Source organism: Geotrypetes seraphini, chromosome 5, assembly GCF_902459505.1.
Source record: "Geotrypetes seraphini chromosome 5, aGeoSer1.1, whole genome shotgun sequence".
NCBI classification, from domain to species: Eukaryota; Metazoa; Chordata; class Amphibia; order Gymnophiona; family Dermophiidae; genus Geotrypetes; species Geotrypetes seraphini.
Window position 1 is genome coordinate 42,884,685 of NC_047088.1, and position 17,177 is coordinate 42,901,861.

The window sequence follows — 17,177 nt, forward strand, 5'->3', positions numbered from 1 at the left end:
ATTTTTGGAAACCTGTTTTGCCCCTAGACAGCCAGCCATTGTCGATCCCATTTTTTTATAATTCTTTTCAACTTCTGTTGAATTGGAAAGAATAAGGTGACTTATATTACCTGGTATTATACCTTCTAGTTTGTCTATACTATAAACAGTTGTATGATATTACATATCCAATGACATTACTTAAACAACCACAGCTATCGCATCATAACAAAACATGTTCCTTCTTAACTTATGTCTTCCCTTTTAACTTTTTAATGAAATACAATATATAATACAATTTATAGAGCCAAATAGTAAAATTATATAGTTTATTTGTTCTAGAAAGACTGTGTACATAGAAATATAATGCATCAACTAGAATGCAACAGAGCTAGCTCTCGGCTGTATGGCCTCCTATAATGTGAAGATATTTATATTTCACAGATAAACATAAAAATATATAATACAAAGATTACTGGCCAATAACAGGATGCTCATTCAAATAAAAAAAATACATAACGTACAGTTTATTACATGAAACAGTAAATAATTTTTCTTCTAATTTAAGACACCATTTCTTCTGGCACAAATATTATCAATTTTGTTGTACTCTGAAGAATATAAGAACATAAGTGGTGCCATACTAGGGCAGACCAAAGGTCCATCGAGCCCAGTACCCTGTTTATAGCAGGTCACAAGTACCTGGCGGATCTACTATCAGTGTTTTTCTACAATGAGTAATTTTAGATAATAAAAGCATTTATTATCTCGATGCATAAATGTAGATTTACAATCATTTGGCCAAACACATGGATGGCATATAATTATGGCAATATGCATCTATATCTATCAATCTATAGCTAGACAGAAAAAGATAGCTAGTTGTAAGTGCTTATCCTATTGCCCTTTCCAGTATTAAATATCAGTATCTCATAAGTAGTTTTTGGCAATACCAAATCCTTACAGCTAGATTTAGTAAATAGGTTTTAGTCCATTAAATATGACCTGCAGTAAACAGCATACATTAAGATGTATTAGTACATGGTATTTAAGGAGCACCTTTTAGTAAATCTAGCTCTTTAAGTATAAAAATCTTTAGTATAATAAGTATATAGGACCTGATTCAAGAGGTCTCGGGCAGCAGAGTATTTTGAATATGAGAAAATCTCAAATCACATATCAGATTGGTCATAGTTGGGGGGTTTAGGAGGTGCTTACTATTTTGCTTGAATTGAGTCCTAAAATACTTATTTAGAAAGCATCTGATTCACACAATTGTTGCCAATGGCTATCTCCCACACAGAAGAATTTATGCTCTGATTAAAGCTGATTCAGTCAGAATGGGAAACTAGTTATTTTCCAGTGCTAAAAATCTCCACATAGAAGATGATCTGGCTGCAATTGTTTGGATCTGAACCAAAGGATGTGCCCAACAGTATAAAGTAGTCAGAGGCGTTAGGATCAATTCTGATCAAAACAGTGATCAACTAAGGTGCTTTATGTGGCTGCAAAAAAAACAAATGAGTCAATTGAATGCATAGACAAATAACCAGATTTGAATGAGCCTCTTATGGCATAATTCTCTTAAAAATTTAGCTCACATGTTTATAATATCTTTTCAATAAATTAAAAAATACCTACATTCAAGTCTTACTAATTTATTGTTAGTAACCGACTGGTCTATAGTCACTACAATAAAGACAAGTAGCAAACATCTGTGCCTGCTTCACTAGATTAGACACAGTTATATTCAAGTCAGATCACTAAAAACCCTCCCTCTCCAAAAACAAAAACCACTTCTGGCCTCTTTTTATACAATGAAGATAAAATTATAAATGGTATAACCAGTATGGACAGCACATATGTATTGTTTCTTCTTCCAACATGTTTTATTTTAAATGTATTTAAAATATAAAATGGGTTAACTACTTTGGCAATATAAAGGAACATGTTTACTAAAGTGTGCTAAGCAATTAATGCATGAATTAGAGCACAGTGTTGGCATACAAGAACAGTAACCATCACTACACTGGCATGACAGCATGTGCTAATAGTAAATGGGAGTAGACTGCACATAGCAATTAATGCACAGTACTTGAAATCTGCACTTGTGAAATAAGAGTGGATGTATCTACTGCTTCCTAAATGGTAAAGAAATTTTCTGTGCAGTAAAATGGGGACATGCTGGAAAAGATTGTGTATTTATCATGTATTCATTTTGGCATTTAAAGTGCAATATGTGCAAACCTCTACTACCCTTTAGCAAACAGACCCAAAGATGAAGTTTATCGGTTAGAGAGGTGAATACACTTGCCTGACCATGACCAGGCATCAGAATTCAGACTAAAGGACTTCTCTAGAAATTCTATCACTGTGAGGCTCCTACTGCTGTGAAAGAGTATCCAGCTCATACTAGCAATTGGGCCCTAGGCCTAAGCAAACCAATTTTTCTCTTTAGAACATCCATAATGAATATTAATTGGATGTATTGGTAAATATTTGGCTCATGTTCCAGATGAATTTTCAGAACTTGGTTACAATTAAAACCAGACCTGCTTGACAGTCTCATGGAGTGAATTTAAAAATTAATTCAATAGAAAGGGGATGAGCAGTCTTAGAATATATACTAGGAGATATCTATCAATGGTTTGCTCGAGTGGGAAAAACTGCTCTGTATTTATCAATGATAATTCCCTCATTTTTAACAGAAAAATAAACCATGAACATTTTTTTGCATCAGAGGTAAAATGTTGCTACATTTGCCCTTTAATATCTAAATGCTGTTGTGTAGGTGGCTCTAAAATTATATCTCTCTTTATTTTATTATCCAAGGAAGGTGAACTGTCATTTACATGCAGTCCTATTGTGATTGACTTGATCAAAAATGTTGTTTTCTAAAAACTTCTTCATTTTTCTAATAGCAGTGACTTCCTAAGTCATTAGTACTATTTAAAACTATCCAGAGTAAAATAACAAGAAATTTCCAATTCTACAATATCACAAAAAAAGATTCCTAAATGGAGCAATCCAACATCACTAATATTATAACCTTATTTGTCTGGAAGTTAGCCATATATTTTAATTGAAAAAAGGTCTAATCCAAAAAAATAACTATACTAAAGTTTAAAAACTTTTCCTTGTAGAGCCATAATGAAAACTTTGTGAGACATCACAGACAAAAGTCAGTCAGATATTTTGTATAACATTAAAGAGTTATACATATAATGTTTGCGAGATGGCTCCAGATCACTACTTTCCTTTGAATTGTGAAGTTACTTGGATAAGGGATCATCGAGTGGGATGCATGGAGAGCAGGAGTCCAAAGAGGATACTGGAGACTCCCTCATGCTGTTGCCTTTAGCAGGTGAACTGCAGAAAGAGCCCACACTGCTCTTACTGCCATCCAGGATTCCTGAAGAGAGGCTGGAAAGAAAAAAATAGCTATAGGCCGCTTTCATAACATTGAAAATAAAATAAAAAGATTTGCTTTTGAATGCATATACATTGAATAGAAGTCAGCAAACAAAAAACTACATATTTGTATTGGAAGCATTTTCTTTGAATGTCCATGTGCGCAAGATACTGAGAAAACACTCAATCTCAAAATTTTCAAAGAATGTGAGATGGAAAACATAGGCAGTACTCAATAAGAGAAAACACAGAGTTTCAGAAGCACCTTACGAGTAGGAATTTTATACATGAGAATTAGAATTTACAGTATAACTATTTCCTGTGCAAGCAGCATACAATTCCTGCAAGCTGCTTGCAGAAGACATCAATCATTTTCTTCTCTCTTCCCCCTTGTCAGTGGTATAGTGAGGGTGAGTCGTGCCCCTCCCCTTCCCTCATCTTCACCCCATTTCTATGCTTAGAGGTTCCCAGTAGCCCTGGGACAGCTCTGCCTGGGAGAAGGGTCAGTTGGTGGGGTCTGTAGCCAGAATGGCCACACTTTTAAAAGAAGTGCATGCCTGACCAGCCTGCATAACACTTGAGAGTTCAGGGTCAGGTCATCTAGGAGTGGTGCTCACCCCTAAAGAGTCAAGTGCTGGAGCATAGTCTAATTTGACCCTGCAACTGGCTGGGAACTTGGTGGAGGTAAGCTGCATCCCCCACCTCCGAAGAATCGTGTAAGAAGAGTGAAGGGTTTCAGGTTTTTGGAACTTGAATAAAAGATAGCCTGAAGAGACAAGTTGCTGGAGACATGAGAAGAGTGAAGGGTTTCAGGTTTTTGGAACTTGAATAAAAGATAGCCTGAAGAGACAAGTTGCTGGAGACATCCTTTGCTTGTCTGAGGCAGAAATACCTTCTCCATTTCCAGCTGCAGTAAGAAGCAGATGCACACATATAGCAAATGGCAGATCTGTTAGTACAGCTCATTACTGTCTATGCGAAAATTGGGGTGGGTCTGAATTCAGCAAAACTAAGGGTTTCTGAGAGTGTCCCAAGGGTTCCCCACCTCTAAAATCCTATTTTCAGTAATTTTGCACTTTTGGTTTTGCTCCCATTGGCCATTTTTGGTGCTAAAATGCTGCCACCGCGGTCATCTTAGATTTCCTATTTTAAGTCTCTTTCTGCCTCAGATTGCCTCGATTTTGGTGGAACTCAATTGTTATGGACTCTGCAGATGGTTTAGACTCCATATCATGCATTGGATGATGGGCTGAGAAGTTCCTTGTCCAGTGTGCTGTGGGGCATGCGAGAGAGGGGTGGGAGCCTTGGGTTTAGCCCCCCTCTGGTCACTCCACTGGTCAGGAAGGACAGAAAGCTCAAGATGTGGGCCATAAAGCCCTGTTAGAGCCTCTAAACTTCAACTCAGCATTGCCTGCAAAGTGCTTTTGAGCAGATGCCCCTGACTCTGAAAGGAGACGTGGTAGACCGACAGAGGTCCTTGGAGGTTCCAGGTCGGGTCTTTGGCCAGGATTTTGTGACTTTGATGTATTTGTTAGATCCATTTGAGAGCCAGCTGGGTTCAGCTCAGAGAAGTTTTTGCTTCTCAGAGTGAGGCTCTGCAGCAGCTCTTAAGAGCTGAAGGAGCTGGAGATCCATTCGGAAAAGTCTGGGATGATTTGGGGGTCAGAAAAGATTCTATTCTCCAAATATTATGCCTCCCTGAAGGATTTGGGGTCTCAGTTTGGAGCAGGAGACCAGGTGGTAGCCCTAGTCCAAGGAGAGGACCTGATCTAATGGAGGTGATTACAGACCTTTTTGGTTTCTGTTGCCCAGCTCTTGCTGCTAAGCAGTACCAAGTCTTAGTCAACGGACTTTCCTTCACACCGAGATTACTACGATAATAATGGAGCATTGGGATTTGCCAGAGGGTCCTCTGTTAGAGGCCAGGGCGATGAGGAAATTGTAGCCTCTTGCTTATGATCTCCAACAATTATTTCCTCCACCTAAAGTGGATTCTCTGGTGATACAAGTTTCTAAGAGAATTTCTCTGCCTAGTGATGGGGGAGTGGTCCTGAAGAATACTCAAGATTGCAGAGTGGACTTAGTCTTCAAGAGGCAATTTGAGGCCTTAGCTTTAGGCTGTTAAGCTGCGGCTTTCTTGTGATGCAGGCCTGCCATAAGATACTTTGCCAGACCTGGCTGTAGGTGAGGGTGCCCTCCTGTGGTATTGAGGTGGACTATATGGCAGATGCTCTTTATGACATGCTCAGGGTTATGAGTAAAGTGTCAATTTATACAGTCTCCATCAGTGGAATGCTCTGGATCAGGCAGTGGGGGGAGGAGGAGGAGAGATTCGGTGTCTAAGGCCATCTTTAGCAAGCTCCTTTTCAAGGGTCAGATTCTTTTTGGAAAAGGACTGGATGACTTGAGGACCAATGTGATGGATTGTCATCCTAAATCCTTGCTGGACAGTAAACTAAAAGGCTCCAGGAATCCCTGGCATGGGTCCTTTTGCAGTTACAAAAAACCATGTTATGTGCGGGTTTCTCATCACAGCAGTCCTTTCAGGGCTCTAGACAGAGGTTTAGAGGCTCCAGAAGAGCCACTGCAGCTGGTTCTCACTCAGCAGCACATACCTAGAAGTTCTAATGATGTCAAGTCAGCCTCCAGGATCTCCCGCTTAGGAGGGAGACTTTTGGAGTTCTGGGAGACTTCGGCGCAAATCTCTTCAGACTAATAGGTCCTGGGCATCATTCGAGAAGGATCTAAACGTGAATCCAAAGCATTCTGTGGGTGGAGATGGCATAAGCCAAGACCTTGCTCAGAAACCTAAAAAGGTCATAAAGAGCATCTGCAACATAATCAATCCTCCTCCAAGAGAAACTGGGGGTTAGTGCTGCTGTCTGGATCTGGGGCCCAGCTTAGATGAGAGTGGCATGTCTGGGCAATATAAGATTCTGTTGCTGCCACTTTCAACCCAGCACAGCAGCCTCGAATTGTCTTTTGATGACAAAGTCTATCCTGCGGTTCTGTGTGTCCTTGAGGACAACTCCCTCTTCACTAGAGAGTGAAGTTCGCATCATAACCTGCGCCACCAGTGAATCCACTTTAGGCATAGCAAACTGCTGCTGGAACTCAGCATCTAACAAAAAGCCATGGACTTAGCTACCCCTAAGAGCCCCTCGAGAATGTTCCAGTGATCTGTTAACACCTTAGTAATCTCTGGATGTGAAGGAAAACAGGTATTTTGTTCCTTAGTGCTGCTCATGAGCAAGCACTGAGTCGTGGAGATTTGAGGCAGCTCCAACTTTAATTCCTAAAGCATCTCTGCAAACAACCTTCGCACCTTTGGGTCATCTCCAAAATCTAGGGCTGCTGCCTGATTGTGGTCAACCCCCACCAACTGAGATGCTGAATCTCCAAGAGGTGAGGACCCTCAATGAGAAATTAAAAGCATGGATTCTGAACTTTCATTCTCTGAGTCCAGCAGAGCTTGGGCCCTATGACATCTGCATGGCTCCTTGGGGTCAACCCTGCGCCTTTTGCTGAAAACCTTAGCACTACATCTACAAAGGCACCTGCAGGGTTAGATTGGCTTTTGAAACTTAAAAAGGCTTCATATATAATGTGTATGAATTCGGGAATGAACCACCACCCAGGTTGCCTGAAGTGTACTGGCAAGGTCTCCCACATTGGATTTTGGTGTCTGTCTACTGGCATGCAGCTGCGCATCGCCAGGGATGCCAACCAACTCTGCTTTCGCCAGTTCCTGGTGGAATTTCTGGCTCATAAAATGCTCCAGTGGAGCACCTAAGCCACTAGAAGCATAAGAGGAGGTGAAGCCCGAAGTTCCTGCCTCTCCCCCATACGCCACACAGCACGTGGAACAATGACCCCCATCAGGTAGGTATCCGCCAAAAATCTGGCATGAATCTGAAGTATCTTCACTTGGGAAAATCCATCTATACTGTTTTCTGACAAAAATAAGGAATATTGAGCCAGATGGAGGCTTTTAAAACAAAATCAGGAAATACAAATGGCCACCTCAATAGTGACTCTGTGCCTAAAACATCCTGTGCTGAAAAAATACAAACAAAAAAAAAATGTATGGAAGGGGTTGGGGGAGGTGGGGAACCTGATCCTTAACTTCAGAAACTGTTAAAAATGCCTTTTAAGAATCCCCCCCCCTCATTTTCCCCATAGGCTGCATGTGCCATGCGTCTGTGCTGGAGCAACATAGGGAAACCTCTGATCAGAGGGGAGAGAAGATTTCTGCCTGGAGTCTAACAGGTGACTTGTTTCTTTGGACTGCCATTCAGTCCCTGATATGGAACTGGACCCTCAGACCCCTGCCGGAGCCACGTGATGTTATGTGGGAGGAACGCAGTTGGCCCCGATCCTGGATAAAACTCCCATGGGAACCACTCAATTTGTGCTCAAGCCCACTGCAGACAGAACCTGGGGCAAGCTGCTCATGCCCACTGCGGACAAACATGGGGTGAGACTCCTAAGGGTAAGGACCCTGAGCTCTGAGAACTATTGATGCAGACTGGCTGCACAGGAATAATGTGTGCCATGTGCCTGTGACCTCAGCCTGAGAGTCTGTACCTTCTTGCAGCCAGAGATGTCCTGGGATGATCGTGATCTGCAGCACCGAAAGCTTCAGACAAGATAATAAAAACCCAAAAATAATAAAAATTAAACTCAAGCAGAACAGATAGGCTCCCTACTTCTCGCTTGTGGAGTAAAACAGGGGGTGGAGCTCATTCCAGAGTGATGGGAAGTTGAGCAGGAAAACAAAACAGTGGGCTCTCTATAACTCTCTAAGCTAACTAGAGAATGATAGGGGGACAAATTTGTCCCCGTCCCCACAGGAACTTAATTTCCCATCCCCTTGAGTTTTGTCACTGTCCCATTCCTGTAAGCTCTGCCTTAACCGTACAAGCCTCAAACACTTTAAAATCATAAATTTAAAGTGTTTGAGGCTTGTGCAGATGAGGACGGAATTTGCAGGAATGGGGCAGAGACAGGAAGAGAACTCACTGGGACGGGAAAATGAGCTCCCAAGTCCCCATGTCATTCTCTATGGCTAACAGACAAATGACTCTACATGGCCAATGTTTCAACACCAAAAAGGTTCCTTCCTCAGGAGTCAAACACTGGAACACTGTAGTTCAGAATATGTAATCCAAAATATGTAAGAAGCTTTACTGGACTATCAAACTTGTTACAAAGAACTTATTCACTACCAGAAAGTTTATGGCTAAAGTAGCTTTCAGTGTCTCCTCTAGAACATCTCCAGTGATTATAGCAATGGCTACGAGTCTGAGATCTCAAAACTTCTGTACAAGAGATTTTCCAAAGTCTCCTGCAAAGGCGATGACTTATTCAGAGAGAAAATTCAGGAAGCTACATATAAAATAAATAAACGATGATACCATGACTACAGGTGACTACTGCAATATCATATACTTGGGATCCTTTAAGAAAACCATCAAACGATTGAGAGTCATTCAGAATGCTGCCGTCCGTCTCATTTATGGTCTCAAAAAATCGGATCATGTAAGCCCGTATTACAGAAAACTACACTGACTGCCGATGGAGGCAAGGATCATCTTCAAGTTTGCCTACCTCTGCTTCAAAACCTTAACAGGTTCATCCCCAATCTACCTGTTGCACCATTTTGAATTTCCAGGCACCACCTGCACACATAGTACCTACATATTTGCCTTCCCATTCTTGAAGGGCTGTATCTACAAGAGATTCCTTGATAGATCTTTGTCATTCCAAGAAGGCAAAGGGAATAAATGTCTAATCCTCATTTCAAATGCACCCTCCTACCAAACCTTCAGGAAATCAATTAAAACCTATCTCTTTCATAAATTTCTCCAACTCCCTTCCTGCCTTTTATCTCTGATATGCCTCCGGATATACCTGACTACTCTTGATTTGCTAATGTAATTTGAAAGTCTTTTCTGTAACATCACTGTCTGTGTACAGTCTCTTCCTCTGTAAACCGCTCTGAACTGCTGTGGTATTGCGGTATACAAAAATAAAGTTATTATTATTATTACTTTGTCTAAAGTTCAAACCTCTCAATCTTCTTCTTCTAGTATATAGTCCTACACCTCCAGGCGTTCTTATTATTACAGCACCAAACACCGCTATAATCAATCAACAATCTCTTCAGCTTGACATGCTGCTCAATGCTTTCGATCTAGGCCAGCGCTTCTTAATACACAGTACGTGTACCTTTAGGGATACGCCAGCTGCTTGTTGAGGGCACAAGGCACTGGCTGCTGCCACCAAGCATACTGCCTGCCCGCATGCCCCCTCCACTGAAGCCGGGGATCCCTCCCTTCTTGCCCGTTACTCCTCCACTGAAGTCACCACCGGGGATCCCTCCTTCCTGTGCGCCCCCCTCCAATGTTAGAGCTGACATCAGAGGAAAGCCTTCGGGGCAGCGAGGGATCCCAGTTACCTCCTTCAAGCCTTCAGTGGCACTTGTTGGAAGGACACGTCAGCAACTCTTTCACACTGTACATAGCTGATCCAGAAACCACCTCTCTGATGTCAGAGCTGATGTCAGAGGGAAGGCTTGTGGGTCAGTCATGTGCAGCATGTGAACCACTACCTGTGCGTCCCTGCAACAAATGCTGCTGAAGGCAGAAGAAGCAGCCCAGCTAGACGGCCCTGAAGGAAGCGAGTGCGGCTCCAGCAAGTAAGGGGGAGAGGGGACATGATCTGGGAGAAAGGAGGGGGGGGAAGGAGCATTTTGAGACATGCGAGGGGTATGATTTTGAGACAAAGGCTGGAAGGCGGGGGGGGGCACGAACTCAGGACACAGAAGGGAGGGAGGAAGCGGGCACTAACTCGGGACATAGGAGGGAGGGAATAGAAAGGGAGAATTGTTGGGCACGAGTGTGTGAGTGAGAGGGAAAGAGATAGAGAACATGGGGAAAGGAAAATTGGGCAGAGAGGAGTGAGGTAGAGATGCATAGGGAATAGAAGGATGAGAAGGAGAAATGTTGGATATGGTGGTGGAGAGGGGACAGATAAGGGGATGCAAGGGGGAAGATTGTTGGACATAGTGATAGAAGGAGATATGTGGCATTGTGCTGGAGAGGGGTGATAGAAGGGAGAAATGGGTATGGTGCAGGTTAACTGGTGAAAAATGCTGCACATGATCCGGGGGATGAAAGAAGGAGAAATGGCTATGGTGCTGGTGGACACTGGTGAAAAATGCTGCACATGATCTGGGGATGAGAAAGGGAGAATGTTGGATGTGGCAGTAGAGGGAGTGGGAGAGATGCACCCTTGATCTCTCTTTCTCTTTTCCAACTCCCTTTCAGAAAGGGAGGGCATGAGAGAAGGACAGTGAAATGGGATACCTATGTGGGATCCCTACGAGGGTCATGCCAAGGGATAGGGTCACTAGGGTATGGACTTGAATGAGCAGGTCAGTAGAGTGACAGTACAATTACAATTTAGGGGGTCAGTAGACTTAAGAGGGTGGGTAAATGGTGTGGGCAGACTTGATGGGCTGTAGCCCTTATCTGCCGTCATCTTTCTATGTTTCTATGTGAAAGAGGGAGACATGTTGCCAATGGGGGTGGAGGAGAGGAAGAAAAGTTGAACTCATGGAGGGACAGAGAGAGATGTTGGTTGGGTGAAGGGAATGAGGTCCGGAGGAGAGGAAACGTGCAGGAGGCAGAAAGAAAGAAATATTGGATGCACAGTCAGAAAAAAGAGCAACCAGAGACTCATGAAATCACCAGACAACAAAGGTAGGAAAATTATTTTATTTTAAATTTAGTGATTGAAATGTGTCAGTTTTGAGAATTTATATCTACTGTCTATATTTTGCACTATATTTGTCTATTTTTCTATAGTTGTTACTGAGGTGACATTGCATATTTTAAAATCATCTGCCTTGACCTCTGGAAAAAAAAATGAATATAACTTATAATTAACATTTTCTCTGTGTACAGTGTGCTTTGTGTTTTTTTAATTTTGTGGTTACCATTATGTATTAATAAGATTATATTGTGTGAATATGAAAAATGGATGGAAGAAATTGCATTACAATTAGTACTATTATTATAGGGGTGGGGACAGGGGCGGAGCCTGGGCGGGGGTACTCAGTTGATATTTGTTAGACTTAGGGAGTACTTGGGCTTGAAGAAGTTGAGAAACTCTGATCTAGGCAACAAAGATCACAAAAAGCGCAGCCTCATTCTCAAAACAAAAAACAATAGTCCTTTTGACATTTTTAGAGAAGATTGCCAACACTTCTCTGCCTCTTCCCCAAAGTCTTCCCATCGGAGGTAGACTCCTCCACTTTCACCAACGTTGGACTCTCATCACAACAGACCAGTGGATTTGTCAAATGGTTGGCTCAAGGCTACGCTCTTTCTACAAACACCTCCAAACCACCCATCTGGAGAGTCTATTTTCATCTCCCACCATAAGATCCTCCTTCTCCAAGAATTATCGGTTCTTCTTAAGCTAAATACAATAAAATCAGTTCCTCTACAGGAGATAAGCTGGGGGTTCTACTCCAACCTCCCCGCCCCTTTTACAAAACCATAGCGAGGTTTTTAGCGCTGGCTGCAGCAGTAACAGCTCCGACATTCAAAGAATTCCTATATAAAAGGGGGGAGCAAGTATTTCCTGATCCCAAAAAAGACTGGAGGTCTTTACCCAATCCTAGACTCTGGGGCCTCAACAAATACTTGAAGGATAAATTTTGCATGGTCTCTCTGGAAATCTTCCTACCTCTCTTTAGCAAAGATGACTGATTTTGCTTTCTAAATAATTTTGAGGCCTATACTCACATATCCATCCTACCTGCCCACAGAAAATACCTCCAATTTCAGATTGGCTCTCAACACTTCCAATACAAGATTCTATCATTCAGCCTAGCTTCGGCTCCTCTAGTCTTTATGAAACGCCTGGAAGTTGTAGTGGAATCTCATGGAGATTTCATGTCTTAAACCAGAAAACACAATATCCACTATACAGAGTACACACACTTCTTCAAGCATTCAAAAAATTAAACTTTCATTCAAGTGGAGAAAAAAGCTTCAGTTAAAATGAGACCAGTGCTCAGGAACTTAAGGACTGCCTCAACATCAGTCATTGGCTAAAAAATCTCCACTTAACACATACAACAAAACGACCAAGAAAATGTCTTTTTGCATCTATGTGGAACACTTATATCCCTTTTTATATATCATGTAACATCATTCTCTGTGCAATAAAACATCCTTTTTATCTTGAAGATGCACTTTATAGTGTGTGACTGTTCTTTTCAATATAGTACCAAAAATAAAGTCCACAATCCAATTCACAAAGGAAAAGGCAAAGTGGTTCTAAAACAAGAGAGTTGTAGCTTATAAATCTCGGTTCAGTTCCAAAAGTACAAGAACAAACATCCCACTTATTGCCTCTGTTAATAAGGTCCTCTTGTATCCAACTTTGCCACCAAGGTCCCAACAGGAATCCCATTTCGCGATCCAAATTCACTGTTTCAGTGGAAGATTGAAGTGGAGAAAATCCTTTCCTGGCTCATAATATTTCAAACTTGTGGACTATACTTTTGGTACTAGATTGAGAAGATTAACAGAAAAAGAGATTATCCAGGTAAGAACCTAATCTTCATTCTGTTAAATCTACTCAAGAGTCCTTATGTTAGGTGACATACCAAAGCAATGGATGACGTCTAGGGTGGGACAGAAGAGCCTGCCTGCAAGACCGAGGACACAAAGGCGATGTCCTCTCGAGCCATCATGTCTACTCTGTAAAACCTTGTAAAGGTATGAAGAGTAGACCTAGTAGCTGCTCTACAGCTGACGAAATGGCCATCTGGCTATTGAGGTCTTGGATGCTGGTCTGCTGCGCCTGCACTGGCTAGTTAGCACAAATAGATGGCTGGTAAGATGAGTGTCATTGGTCTTTTCAAGTAGTGAGATCGAATGCCCTTTGGGATAGAGACCATTCCCCTGGGTCCAGGAACTGCTGACTGAGAAAGTTGGCCTGAACGTTTTCCACTCTGGCCATGTGGGCAGCAGAAAGAGCCTGCAGATGGACTTCTGCCCACTGGAAGAGAAAGCACAGTTACTTACCGTAACAGGTGTTATCCAGGGACAGCAGGCAGATATTCTTGACTGATGGGTGACGGCACCGACGGAGCCCCGGTACGGACACTTTTAGAGTGATTGCACTCTAAGAACTTGGAAAGTTCTAGAGACCGCACCGCGCATGCGCGAGTGCCTTCCCGCCCGACCCCGACGCGCGGTCCCTCAATTAAGATAAGCCAGCTAAGAAGCCAACCCGGGGAGGTGGGTGGGACGCAAGAATATCTGCCTGCTGTCCCTGGATAACACCTGTTACGGTAAGTAACTGTGCTTTATCCCAGGACAAGCAGGCAGCATATTCTTGACTGATGGGTGACCTCCAAGCTAACAAAAAGAGGGATGGAGGGAAGGTTGGCCATTAGGAAAACAAATTTTGTAAAACAGATTGGCCGAAATGTCCATCCCGTCTGGAGAAAGCATCCAGACAGTAATGAGATGTAAAAGTATGGACTGAGGACCACGTAGCAGCTTTGCAGATTTCCTCAATGGGCGTGGAACGGAGGAAAGCTACAGATGCTGCCATAGCTCTAATTCTATGTGCCGTGACAGAACCTTCCAGTGTCAGTCCGGACTGAGCATAGCAGAATGAAATGCACGCAGCAAGCCAATTAGATAGCGTACGCTTAGAAACAGGACGTCCCAATTTATTCGGATCAAAGGACAGAAAAAGTTGGGGAGATGATCTGTGGGGCTTAGTGCGGTCTAAATAGTAAGCTAAAGCCCGCTTACAGTCCAAAGTATGAAGAGCCTGTTCCCCGGGATGGGAGTGAGGTTTAGGGAAAAAAACAGGTAGAACAATAGATTGGTTGAGATGGAACTCAGAAACAACCTTAGGGAGAAACTTTGGATGTGTACGTAGAACCACCTTGTCGTGATGAAAGACAGTGAAAGGTGGATCAGAAACTAGTGCATGGAGCTCATTGACCCTCCTGGCAGAGGTGAGAGCAATAAGAAAAAGTACCTTCCAAGTGAGAAACTTGAAAGAGGTAGTAGCCAAGGGTTCGAATGGAGGCTTCATCAAGGCGGAGAGAACCACGTTCAGATCCCAGATCACCGGAGGTGCTTTGAGAGGTGGTTTCAGATTGAAAAGACCTCGCATGAATCTGGAGACCAGGGGATGAGCTGAAAGGAGTTTCCCCTGGACCGGCTCATGAAAGGCCGTAATGGCACTGAGATGAACTCTGATGGAAGTAGACTTGAGACCAGAAGTAGACAGAGAAAGCAGATAATCCAATAGAGGTTCCACTGCAAGAGACTTGGGGTCATGATGATGTAGGAGACACCAAGAAGAAAACCTCGCCCACTTTTGATGGTAACATTGTAGAGTGGCTGGTTTCCTGGAGGCGTCCAGGATGGAGCGAACAGGCTGAGAGAGCAAAAGATCAGTTGAAGTCAGCCCGAGAGATACCAAGCTGTCAGGTGTAGAGACTGCAGGTTGGGATGGAGGAGGGTTTCCTGATCCTGTGTAAGCAGAGATGGAAACAGTGGAAGTAGAAATGGATCCCTGGAACTGAGTTGAAGTAGAAGGGAGAACCAATGTTGTCTGGGCCACCGTGGAGCAATCAGGATCATGGTGGCCCGTTCCCTCTTTAGTTTGAACAAGGTCCGAAGCATGAGAGGCAGAGGAGGGAAAGCATAAAGGAACAGATTGGACCAATCCAGAAGAAATGCATCTGCTGCCAGACGGTGAGGAGAGTAAAGTCTGGAGCAGAATTGGGGCAACTGATGATTGTGAGGAGCTGCAAAAAGGTCCACCTGAGGAGTGCCCCATTGTGCAAAGATGGACTGTAGAGTCGATGGGTCGAGAGTCCATTCGTGGGGTTGGAGAACTCTGCTGAGCTTGTCCGCTAGGAAGTTCTGTTCTCCTTGAATATAAATCGCTTTCAGGAATAAGCGGCGCGAGGATGCCCAAGACCAGATTCTCTGGGCTTCCTGGCATAAGAGGCGAGAGCCCGTTCCCCCTTGCTTGTTGATGTAGTACATGGCCACTTGGTTGTCTGTGCAAAGAAGAAGGACTTGAGGAAATAGAAGGTGTTGGAAGGCCTTGAGGGCATAGAACATTGCCCTGAGTTCCAGGAAATTGATGTGATGCTTCTTTTCCTGAGGAGTCCAAAGGCCCTGAGTTTGGAACTCGTTCAGATGGGCTCCCCATGCATAAGGGGAGGCGTCGGTGGTGATGACCAGATGATGAGGAGGCAGATGGAACAGAAGGCCCCTGGAGAGATTTGAGGATATCAACCACCATTGCAGAGACTGACGAAGAGACGATGTCACAGATATGTGTCGTGAGCAAGAGTCTGTCGCTTGGGACCACTGAAGAGCCAGGGTCCATTGGGGAGTGCGCAGGTGAAGCCGTGCCAGGGGTGTGACATGAACTGTGGAGGCCATGTGACCCAAGAGAATCATCATCTGCTTTGCCGAAATGGAGTGCTGGGAGAGCACCTGCTGACAGAGCGATTGGAGGTTGTGAAGACGGTTGTCCGGCAAGAAGGCTCTCATCTGGACCGTGTCCAGTACCGCTCCAATGAATTGAAGTCTCTGCGTAGGCAGAAGGTGAGACTTGGGTATATTGATTTCGAACCCCAGTAGTTGTAGAAAAAAGATGGTCTGGTTGGTGGCCAGAAGAACAGTCTGAGATGAAATGGCCTTGATTAACCAATCGTCCAGGTAGGGAAAAACCTGAAGGTGGTGGGAGCGTAGAAACGCTGCCACCACTACCAGACATTTTGTGAACACTCTTGGAGAGGAGGCAAGACCGAAGGGGAGCACTCTGTATTGGTAATGACAGTGATTTATCATGAAGCGAAGGTACTGTCTGGAGGCCGGATGAATTGGAATGTGAGTGTAGGCCTCTTTGAGATCGAGAGAGCATAGCCAGTCGTTGTGATCGAGGAGAGGATAAAGCGTAGCTAGAGATAGCATCTTGAATTTTTCTTTGACCAAACATTTGTTGAGATCTCGCAGATCTAGAATTGGTCTGAGGTCTCCTGTTTTCTTGGGGACTAGAAAATACCGGGAGTAGAATCCTTGCCCTCTTTGGTCCAGAGGAACTTCCTCTATGGCGTTCAGAAGCAGGAGGGACTGAACCTCCTGACAAAGGAGGGCAGATTGAGGAGTGTGCAAAGCAGACTCTTTTGGTAGACTTTGGCCCGGAAGGGTGTGAAAGTTGAGAGAGTAGCCGTGGCGGATGATGTTGAGGACCCACTGGTCCGAAGTGATAGCTTCCCACCGGCTGAGAAAGAAAGACAGTCGTCCTCCTATCGGTTGAGGGAGGAGAGGAGATGGTCGAACGCTGGCTATGCCCTTGAGTATCAAGTCAAAAGGGCTGAGTCGATTTTTGTGGAGGAGGCTGCTTAGCTGGTTGTTGCTGCTGAGGCCTAGGTGTTTGCCGCTGTTGTTGACGCTGCCTCCTAGGTTGCTGAGTGGAAGGCTGCAAGGGGCGAGCCACAAAACGCCGCTGATAGGCCGTTTGCTGTCTGAATGGCCGAGAAGGTGGAGGTTTCTTCTTGGTCTTAAGAAGGGTATCCCAGCGGGTTTCATGAGCCGAGAGCTTCTGGGTCGTTGAGTCCATAGAATCTCCGAACAGCTCATCCCCTAAACATGGGGCATTAGCCAACCGGTCTTGATGATTAACATCAAGCTCAGAGACTCTGAGCCAAGCAAAACGGC

At 43.8% G+C, this 17,177-nt stretch overlaps 1 protein-coding gene across 5 annotated transcripts in view; it reads right to left on the reverse strand.

Annotated features, from left to right (window-relative positions):
- Positions 1-274: 274 nt before the first annotated feature.
- Positions 275-17,177, reverse strand: part of LOC117360431 (protein FAM122A-like) — an 86,238-nt gene continuing 69,335 nt past the window's right edge. For 4 of the 5 annotated variants that reach the window (XM_033944149.1, XM_033944147.1, XM_033944146.1 and 1 more), the window contains one exon: positions 275-3,402. In XM_033944149.1, the coding sequence (XP_033800040.1) occupies positions 3,252-3,402 (151 nt within the window). In that variant the 3' untranslated portion in view covers positions 275-3,251. The remainder of the gene's footprint in view (positions 3,403-17,177) is intronic. The other variant, XM_033944148.1, reaches the window with a different exon arrangement.